The sequence below is a fragment of the Solanum tuberosum genome, unplaced genomic scaffold, assembly GCF_000226075.1.
Source record: "Solanum tuberosum cultivar DM 1-3 516 R44 unplaced genomic scaffold, SolTub_3.0 scf00116, whole genome shotgun sequence".
Classification (NCBI taxonomy): Eukaryota; Viridiplantae; Streptophyta; class Magnoliopsida; order Solanales; family Solanaceae; genus Solanum; species Solanum tuberosum.
The window spans coordinates 1,468,737-1,479,243 of NW_006239040.1; the positions used below are offsets into that span (position 1 = coordinate 1,468,737).

At 35.9% G+C, this 10,507-nt stretch overlaps 1 protein-coding gene across 2 annotated transcripts; it reads right to left on the bottom strand.

Moving 5' to 3' along the window:
* Nucleotides 1-729: 729 nt before the first annotated feature.
* Nucleotides 730-8,979, bottom strand: LOC102597962 (eukaryotic translation initiation factor isoform 4G-1-like). Of its 2 annotated transcripts, none has more exons than XM_006350048.2 (9): nt 8,581-8,979; nt 5,314-5,385; nt 4,371-4,472; nt 3,938-4,123; nt 3,372-3,469; nt 3,007-3,094; nt 2,566-2,916; nt 2,218-2,460; nt 730-2,134 (listed from the first exon to the last, which is right to left on the bottom strand). In XM_006350048.2, the coding sequence occupies exons 1-9, from the start codon at nt 8,737-8,739 to the stop codon at nt 1,118-1,120; spliced, it is 2,316 nt and encodes a 771-aa protein (XP_006350110.1). In that variant the 5' UTR covers nt 8,740-8,979; the 3' UTR covers nt 730-1,117. The 2 variants fall into 2 exon arrangements, with proteins under 2 accessions (XP_006350110.1, XP_006350109.1); XM_006350047.2 differs by having other exon boundaries at nt 3,938-4,129.
* Nucleotides 8,980-10,507: the final 1,528 nt, after the last annotated feature.

Here is a 10,507-nt window from a genome sequence, read left to right on the forward strand (position 1 = left end):
AGATATTTAATAATTAGTTGACATTTTAGTAAATTAATTTTAATATATAAATTTACTATTTTAAATCAAAATGTTGAATTTAATATTTGATATTCATTTTTCATTCATTTAACATAAGATGTGCTCCGTAGGACAACGGTGGAAAAACTAGAACCACATTGAACAAGATTCTTATATACTTTACTCCACCAAAAAATAATAATCCCACAAACACAAATAGGTACGGAAATAGAAACTCAACGAATAATGAATTGACCCCTCTACCCTTTCCACTTAAACAACAAGCTTCAAGTCCTTGCAAGGTTTGAAATCATCACATGTACTTAACTCATACGTCACACGTTTTACTCATAGTGTGGCATCAACGATCTTGATTACAACAACATAATCCCGCTTGTGGTTTGAAGAGGGTAGGATATAAGCAAACCTTACCCTACCCCTACCTTTGTAAGGTAGAGAGGTTGCCTCGACTCAAGAAGATATCAGACACAATTGTAGAAAAGAGACAACGAAATACCAAGATACAAAACAAATGCATCAACAGATAGTATTACACATCGAAAAATAAGAAACTACACGATAACGGGAGCAACAAAGACTTTGATTGTACAACATATTACATCATTATTACTAACAAGTACAAAAGCAAGCTAATAGAGAATAAATCTGCAGATGCAAATACCCAGCAAAAGCAATAAACCTATCAAAGGAGATAAACTGAAGACAAACTTAAGTTATAAAATTCAGCTTTAAAATGGTGTAAAGATAGGAACAGTTGCATTTTATGAACTCACAAATTCGACAAAACTTAATATAACAAGTCAAAAGGGAAAAAATAAATGAAAAACTAATGGAATATAAAACGGCTGGACTACGTAAAGCAGCCCGTTGCCTCGAGCAAATATGGCGTATAATTTACCATGTTGCAAAACTGTCTTTCGTCGTCTAATGAACACACGTTGGGAAAAGTATACAACTCACATAAACTCACCTGTTCTTTACAGTTCCAATTATGAAAAACTGTGATACAGTTGCTTTAGTCCACTGAGCACAACGGAAAGGCCATTGCGAGGATAAGTGATATCGAGCACATTCCATTGACGAGGATTTGAGCTTTTTACTGGAACAGATTTTTGCAGGCTTCAACATCAGGTGCTTGTGAATCTAATACTCCTTGACCAGTAGGGCTAGAGCTAATAGCTTTCATGATGGCAGCAAATAAGTCCTTCTCGTACAAGTCATCGGTTACCTTCTGCAGGATCTCATTCACCAACTTGAAGTCCATTGCCCCTGTCAAAACTAGCTTTGAAATTATCTCCCCGAAATTTGCTGGTGCTTTTGGTAAATCCATCGCAAGATCTTCCAACTGAGAAGCAAAGTTCAAGCATCCAGTGGCCAAGTCTGAAGCAGTAAAAACCTTTTTAGCAAACAAGTGCTCAAGAAGTTGTGCAACTGGTTCAACGCGTGGTGGGCTTTTGTCCAGTCCAAGTGATATGGCTTTCTCGACAACTTCAGGATAGAAGGCAGGGGATTTGAGTTCCTCAATGCACTGCAAGGCTTCATCCAAAATCCGAACACTAAAATATTCCTCCAAAAGTGAAACTGTTTTTCTTTTCAGCTCCTCGGGATTTGACCTTGCAGCTGGAACCTGAGGTTTCTCAGCAACAGGCAAAACGGTACTAGTTGGAGATAGCTTAACTGGTACTGGAACTTGTGATACAGGCTCCATACCAGAGACATAGCCTGATGGTCGGACAGGAGGTCCACCACTACCTTGTAAGAGGGCGCTACTCCTGCCACTCATGCTGACATTGCTACCCTGAGGCAACAGTCTTGTGTTCAAGGACGGCGACTTGCCAATCAATGGTTGCTGAGCACCTCTTGGCATTCGTGACCTAGGAACCTCCCAGATGTCATTATCCATTCCTGGCATCCCAGGCATCTTCCTTGCTCCTGGCATCCCTGGCATCATACCACCAGTGCCGGGTCGATTAATGGGATAGCCACCAGGACCCAAATTCCCTTGAGCACCTGGAGGAGCACGAGCATTTCTAATGCTTAATGTAGCACCAGGACGCAACCCCAAGGTCTTCTCTGCTTCCGAGTGGATCTCATTAATGGTTTTGGCTTTCACCTATAAAAGAAGTTAATACATCATGAGAAAGAAGTGTAGGACTTAACTAGTCACAACTACTGCATAAGCAAATCGTGTATCACCTCTTCCCGCCTAGGGACCCAGTTATTGGCACGTAAATCCAGCACATCACGCACCAAAAACTTTAGGCGTGCTACCAGCTGAGGATTTGTTGATAGTTCTTTCAATCGGTTGAAATACATATCATTGATGTGCCTTGACTTTTGCTTCTTGTCAAGCTGCTTACCAATGGTGTTAAAGAATTGGCATATAGCTTCAACGTTCTCTTCTTCTGGACAGCTTTTGGGATCTTGTCCTAATAGTTCCTGTTAGCAAGATCAGGAAGACAATTTCCCACAAAATTGATATGTTGAAGAAATTTAAGAGGGAAAGGAACAAGAAGATTAAGCTAATAGAAAACAATCAATAACCTGAACAATGTGATGAACAATCTTTTCAGGAACCATATTTTGCTTCAAAAGCTCCCCAATAAGACGTATGTTTCCAAGAGTGCGCAATTTGATCAACCTTTCTTTGTCCTTGCGTTCTGACTCCTGCTCCGGAGCAGTCATTTGTCTCGCCTCTTCCCTCAATTTGTCAGCACCTTCAAATGCCTCTTGGCAATTATTCAGAAGAACACGCTTAAACGTGATTTCTTTCCCACCAGGTTCATCAGATGGAAATGGAGGAAGCTTCTCATTGAGATCAGAACACAACTGGGCATACATCGGGCAAAAGGTGGGTTCCAATACGGCCTTGTCAAATATCAAGGAGATCACACCCTAGAATTTAGAGAAGAGAATACATCAGTTAACCAAGACATATGATGGAAACAAGACATTAGAGAAATATAGGTATCTGAGAGATGGGACCTTTAGAATGTCTGCACTCGTTATCCCTGAATCTATTAATTGGCCTTTGAGAAGATCAAATTTCTCTGGGGTCAACTTGTTGAGTATTCTGCAAGATCGATAATACTTTCATCAATCATGTACACAATAATGATATCCTAAAATTTACCTTCAAAGAAGTTGCAAACTACATCTGAAACCAAGACCATATTGAAACCTTATTTTTTTTATTTACAATGACGGATTATTATATCCATGAATATGAGAAAAGGTAGTAAAGAAGAGCAAAATGCAGTTCCCTACTGTCAAGATGTGGTGAAAAAATAGCATCGAATTATAATACAGAACTTGTTAAAAGCATTAGCTAGAATTTCCGGAAAGATTACCCCTTGACTGTTTTCAAGACACGAGCTTTGTCAGAAAGAGTGCCCCTTTGGACTGACCATGGCACCTCAGCTTTGATCAGTGTAGGAGCAGGACCTCCCTGGTGCACAAACAATTGAAGGGTTTCAGAGATCAGATGTAGTAGATAGTTCACCATCAGGCAAAATCATGTAGTTTGAACTTTGAGCAGAACAAAAAAGAAACCATTGCTGGTGCAAGGAATAAACTTAGCAACTAAAACAACAGAGAGAAAGAAATTATGTAGGAAAAAAGACATATCTCTTAAATTAATCTAATTGATGTTCCAAATTATGTCAATAAGATAATACAACTATGTATTTGTATACCTAATTTTAATACATACAACAAAGTGCAAAACAACCACAGTATGGTGATAATCAAGTATATTATTCTTCAATAGGATGTCTTTTCTTCAAGTGCTGACGGCTTTCAGAATGCATGGAAAACTGAACTTGTCTTTGGGAGTACAAAAGCAGGAATAAATTAACAGAAGTTATTCAAATCAATAATGAACATTCTCCAAAATGCGCAAGAGGAAATTAATTACCCCTTGGTTGGCAGAAACTTGAGCTCTTGCAAACTGTGATTGCTCTTGCCGAGTATACTGGCCACCAAATTCCCTGTTTTCTCGAAGTGCTTCCCATGACCTCTCCTCTATGGGGGCAGAAAATTGTGCTGGCCTATTACGCCAGTCACGATTGTCTGGTTCAGAATAACGACCCTGAGACTGAACCTGCACCTACAGAAAGACAAATTACACTGGACAATAAGGCAACAGAAAGTGAACACTGCAAGAAAGTGAAATAGAAGATAGACAAGCAGTAACGAAAAATAGTGAGTTGGAACTGTTCTTTAGTTTGCAACATTACCAAAAGCATCAAATATTCCTTTTACTCCGTGGAGGGGAGGAGAGAAATGCCAACAAAATTGTCAGATGAGAAGAAATACAACTTTTTATATCAAGTCACAGAGAAACTCACATTGTTATCCACACGACCCCGAGAGGCATCTTCACCAAACAGTTCCGCTTCAATTTCTTGTTTGATTTGCAGAAAAACCTCAGGTAACTGTAAGACAACCGCCTAGAAGACCACAAAAACCAGAATCAAGGACAAGCAAATAAATTACGATAATCCACCATGATATCATTTTTTATTTCTTTTTTTGGGTAGCTGGAATCGAGAGAGATCTAAAAGATGGAAGAAGAGATATCATTTTTTATTTCTTTTTTTGGGTAGCTGGAATCGAGAGAGATCTAAAAGATGGAAGAAGAGATATCATTTTTTATTTCTTTTTTTGGGTAGCTGGAATCGAGAGAGATCTAAAAGATGGAAGAAGAGATATCATTTTTTATTTCTTTTTTTGGGTAGCTGGAATCGAGAGAGATCTAAAAGATGGAAGAAGAGATATCATTTTTTATTTCTTTTTTTGGGTAGCTGGAATCGAGAGAGATCTAAAAGATGGAAGAAGAGATATCATTTTTTATTTCTTTTTTTGGGTAGCTGGAATCGAGAGAGATCTAAAAGATGGAAGAAGAGATATCATTTTTTATTTCTTTTTTTGGGTAGCTGGAATCGAGAGAGATCTAAAAGATGGAAGAAGAGATATCATTTTTTATTTCTTTTTTTGGGTAGCTGGAATCGAGAGAGATCTAAAAGATGGAAGAAGAGATATCATTTTTTATTTCTTTTTTTGGGTAGCTGGAATCGAGAGAGATCTAAAAGATGGAAGAAGAGGACTGAATTCTTAATAATAGAAATTACATCACAGTCGATACCTATCAGTAAAAATGGCCTTTTTTAAAAATGGTAATAATAAGAGAAAAAAAAAATGGCCAGATTTGTTTTTCTCACATCTATCTATGTACAGAAAACTGATACTCAATAAACACTACCGCTAAACAATTTTAAATAATGATATTACCTCCCTCAGTTGCAGGAGTTGATCTCGAGTATAGCGAACACGTTCATGGCTCTCAAAACGAGAATCTCCAGTCTACAATGATAAAGGTGAGTTAGGACAAACAGAACTCTGAGAACAACAAGTTCTTAAAAGGAATTTCAAGCAAAAAGATAAGCTGCTTGAGCTATAATAAAACACGGAAAGTACCATAAAAGGAAATCCAGCAAGAAAGCACTCATCAGAATCAATGCTCCTTGTGAAAATAAGGGAACATAGAAGGAAATATGGGTGAATTGATTGTAAGAATTTAAAATATTTCTATATTTCTACATGCTTTACGAAGTTCATAGGGTATCAGCTAAGACACAACAGGGATGTCAGTCTGACTGACTAAACAAGCAACCAGAGACCAGAGTCTTCATACTGGTATGATATTAGACAATGAGGGTTTAAGAATAGTTTCCAACAAAAGGAGTGGATAGCCTGTTCTTTTTCTTTTTTTTTTTGTAAATCAGGAATCAGATATCCAGAACTTATAACAATTCCGGGGGGAAAACATCATCTAGCAGGCTTCATCTAAGGATCTCCCTCAAATTTTAGTTGCATGATATGTTTTCTTTTTAATCTTCATGATATACAAGCATGAAGAAATGCCAATGCTCAAGTTCCCACATAGCACTATGAACAGCATGACTAGCTTTTGCATGGTCAAATAGCTAATGAGACTTCCAGTGTTAGTAGGGTTCTTTATGGGCAGCCTGATAATTCTCAAGTGCCCACCTAAAGCCTACTAATAATTATTCGTCCATGTTTACTGCAGGTACACAACTATAGTGAGCTGCCAAGAATTAGGACGTTAACAAGAATTTATTGAAATATTATGCACACATACACTTCTACTGGACCAATGAATATACAGTTATCTTTCTCGTTCATATTTGAATTATGCACAAGCACAAAGAAATATCAATGCTCACATTCCTAAATGCCACATAGCCAACACTATTTACCAGACAAAGGTCATACTTTGTTGCTTACTCTTCAATTCACTTCAGTTATCTTAACGTTCTAACTTACTACAATATATTCTAAATTAACAATGCAAAGTTAAGCTGCACATCTACCACTAACTGAATTTACTGTCCAAAGAACAGAATTCCATAAGTGACTAGCTTTTGCATGGCTAATAGCTACTAAAACTTTCAGTTTTTAGTAGGGTTCTTTATGGGCGGCCTGATAATTCTTAAGTGCCCACCAAAAGCCTACTAATGATTCTCCATCCATATTTACAGCAGATACACAACTAAAGTGAGCTACCCAGAATTAGGACATTAACACAAACATATTCTCTTATTATGTAAGAGAGAGTTGAGCAGCTGAAGCAGGCAGCAGTCTGTTGACATTCCTGCTTCAGCAAGGGTATTTTCAAAAAGAAAAACGTTTTCTTTGTTCTACTTTAATTTAGTTAGTGTACAACTTTTCTGAAATTGTGGGATCCATTTAAGCTATGCTCACAATTATATTGTACTCCTTCCGTTTCAAAAAGAATGACCTACTTTCGTTTTTAGTCGGTCTCAAAAAGAATGACTCATTTCCTCTTTTGGTAACACTTTAATTTCAACTTCCCACATGGCATATTTCAGGCCACAAGATTAAAGGGCATTTTTGTACATTTGACATAACTTTAATTTAGGATCACGTGATTGAAAAGTCTTCTTTTTATTTTCTTAAACTTCGTGCCAAGTCAAACTGGGTCATTCTTTTTTAAACGGAGGGAGTACCAACTATAGTCATCTTTCTTGTTCATATTAAATGTATTCCTGTACAATTCTCATTTCAACAGTTTGCAAAAGGTGATGTAATTAATGAGGCTGTTCATGTTTTCATTTCAGCATATTGCAGTGGCACTTCCATGTTATCTACACAAGTTCTATCCAAGTTCAGATAGTGCAGTCTCATGTCAAGCCAAAAGAAGACACAAAATGGTACAGAAAACCATTATGCACATCCCACTGACAAGATAGTCTGCATCAAGCACCCAGCTACCATGAGTCAAGAAGTCCAGCCCAGATACTTGATCAGTCGACCACCCATACAACAGCATGTGTACCATTAAATGCATTTGCACTTCCGTTTATAGATTTTAATCACACAAGTCAGAGACTTCATCAGAAAACCACCCGATTCACCAATCACGTGTACCAATACAAACACTGACAACTTTGCATATAGACTTAATAATCATACAGATTGACGCATAAAGTATCAATATCACTATTATTATTCTATTATAATCTTATTCGTCAATTGCATTACCATTGTTGTTTCTTTCACTTAGATTTTTACTATTTGTACTGTCAATACTTTTCTATTACCATTTTCACCATAGCTTTTACCCTTGTATGAACCTCAAACCTGTTCTTGAAAACACTTCTCTTGAGTCGGGGATTTATCAAAAACAACTTATCTACATCATACAAGGTGGAGGTAAGGTCTAAGTACACTCCACCCTCCTCATACCCCACTTGAGGGATCACACTGGTAATGTTGTTGTATTCATGCATAAAGTAAAAATTTAAAAACACATGTTTTACAACAGGAACACATATGAAAAGAAGAAATAAGTTTCTATAGACTATAAGCACAATTGGATAATGCATCAGAGATATATCCAACATGAGACTTGAAAATTTCTACCCCGAACCTGAGCGAAACGGAAGCATTCAGCAGGCACATAACAACAGATATCACCAATATCATTAAGCAAACTAATCAGAAAGAGACCAAGTACAAACCAAAGAGTGTATTTTGCAAAAAAAAAAAAAAAAAAAAGCTATGCTTACATAGTTTCTAATTTCAACAAACCAATCAATCAACTACGCTTCAACCAGCCTTGAACTAGTTGTGGTCGGATATGTGAATCACCTATATCCATCCCACTCAATTCAACCACATTTCATTCCAACCCGAGGCAGAGCTAGGGGCCACAAGGGAATTCATCCCCTTCACCCGAAAACCCAAACATTACACTATATATACATAGCAGATATTCGATTCCCGAGCGAAACTCCTGGCTCCACCACTATTCCAATGCTTAATAATTTGTCTTCTAAAACAATATAAGGGCTCTCAAATGCAGAATCACAAGCTAGATAGTAAAAAAGATTAGATTTTTCACATGGAAAACAACAAAACATCAACAATAGATGAATCAAACAGCTAAAAAACATCAAGAAAAAGCAAACCCACAAAGCAAAAAGATCCATAGATCTGAAAAAAAGATTCAACCTTGAAAGATGGCAAAGATGAAGAACCACCATGAGTACGAAAAACTGAGAGATCAGAATTGGTAGATGAGGTATCAAAGCGAGAGCCAAATACTCTGCTTCCACCACCTCTGTTACCACCACCTGGTCTCAAACTTATCACCGTCTGATCAGCCTGCATACCTCAATTCTCCACAGTCCGATCAATTCGAACACCTCCACACACAAAAGAAAAATGGCAATCTAAACCAAAAACGAATCAATAAAAAGCTATAGATACGGATAAACGTGTAGCTATATGTGTATAGAGATACAAAAGATTAGATTTTTAGAGAGAGAAAGTAAGAATTTTTAGAGAGAGAGAGAGAGATTGCTTTTCCTCTCTTCTCTACTGGGGACAGAGGAAATGGTGAAGGGAAAGAGAGGCGATTGTGAAGAGGGTGAGAAAAAAAACCCTTTGAGGGTAGTTTCGGTGTTACAAAATTTATGTAAGGGTAATTTTGGTACTATAATTTATATTAGGCCTTTTTTATTTGTCGAAAACAATTTCTTTACCTTTGACAAAGAGATAATCTCTATATACACTCTATAGTCCTCGTATTCTATTTTATATTGTTGTTATTGATATACGTAATGAGAGATATTTACAATAATTGTCTAGCCTTGGTGGACGAAGTTACCTGGTACATGTTGCTGGTGAGAGGTGTTAGGTAATCCATGTGCCATGAAAGTTGGTCTGGACACCACGTTCATAAAAAAAAATTGCACTAACTAAATCTCCTTTTTTTATTTTTCATTTATTATTCAATATGTTTTTGAGGCTCGATTAATTGAGATTCGTATTGAAATATCTTATTTTTTAATAAAGCATTATCTAGTGTAAGGAATTTCATTCTCGAAATTCGAATTTGAAATGTCTATTTAAAGATCTAATGAGGTATTTATCGCAACACCTATCACTTTTGATGCTAAACAAAATACGGAATATATTTATCCATTGTTGTTTATAAAATTTGATATTAATCGTTGTTATTTATGATGTACATTTATGGACTATTTTTTAGAAATATATAAGCAAAGGATCTAAAATATATATTTCAAATAATTAAATATCAAATATACTTAATTAGATATTACATGAATCAAAATTAAATTTATTAACCCCACAATTATTATTAATAAATAAATCAATTGAAATATTATAAACACGTTTTTTTAGTTTGGTATAAATGACACTTTTGGTAAAAATATAATTTATCACATGCACCTTGACTTGGAGAAAAAATATGGAGTTACTTTTGAGGAAATTAAGTTATATATGGTTTTTTACCATCAACGAATATGATATTAATTGATGAGGCGGTTTTTTTCTTAATTAGAGGTTATGAATTCGAGTCTTAAATATAGAAAAATCTTTGATAGTGAGTGTTTCCACTTGAATAGGGCTTTATTCAGCAAAAAATTGAAATAGTTGAATTCTAATATAGATATCGAACACCGAATAAAGGAAAAAAAATATGTATTGTTTTGCCATGGTTGACTTTTTTGCCCTTGAAGCTCTTAGAAATGTGTGAATCATGGTGTTATCATCAAATGATATCTCTAACTACTATTATTTTATTACTATATATTATCCAATATTTTTTAAATGCCTCTTTGCATAAGGTCGAGTTGGGAACCTAAATAGGCCACAAAAACATAAAAGTGACCAAAATAAGCCACTATTTTAGAAAGTAACTAAAATAGGCTTAGTGGAAGAAAAAATTCCACTTTATCTAATATTCTAAACGTTTTCCGTTAGTCCCATAACGTGTATATTTTAATATATAACGGAACTATTTCCTACACTTTATAAAATGGAACTATTTCTTACACTTTATAAAGTGTAAGTTTTTCTTACACTTTGTAAAGTGGAACTTTTTCTTACACTTTATAAAGTGTAAGAAAAA

Bases quoted from the DNA above. Each gene is read 5' to 3' on its own strand.
- LOC102597962 (XM_006350047.2), bottom strand. From the start codon at position 8,739: ATGCAGGCTGATCAGACGGTGATAAGTTTGAGACCAGGTGGTGGTAAC. The intron at 4,473-5,313 runs GTAATATCATTA...GTGGTCTTCTAG, and splicing joins AACTCCTGCAACTGAGGGAG to GCGGTTGTCTTACAGTTACC. The intron at 2,461-2,565 runs GTTATTGATTGT...TCTTGCTAACAG, and splicing joins TTGTTCATCACATTGTTCAG to GAACTATTAGGACAAGATCC.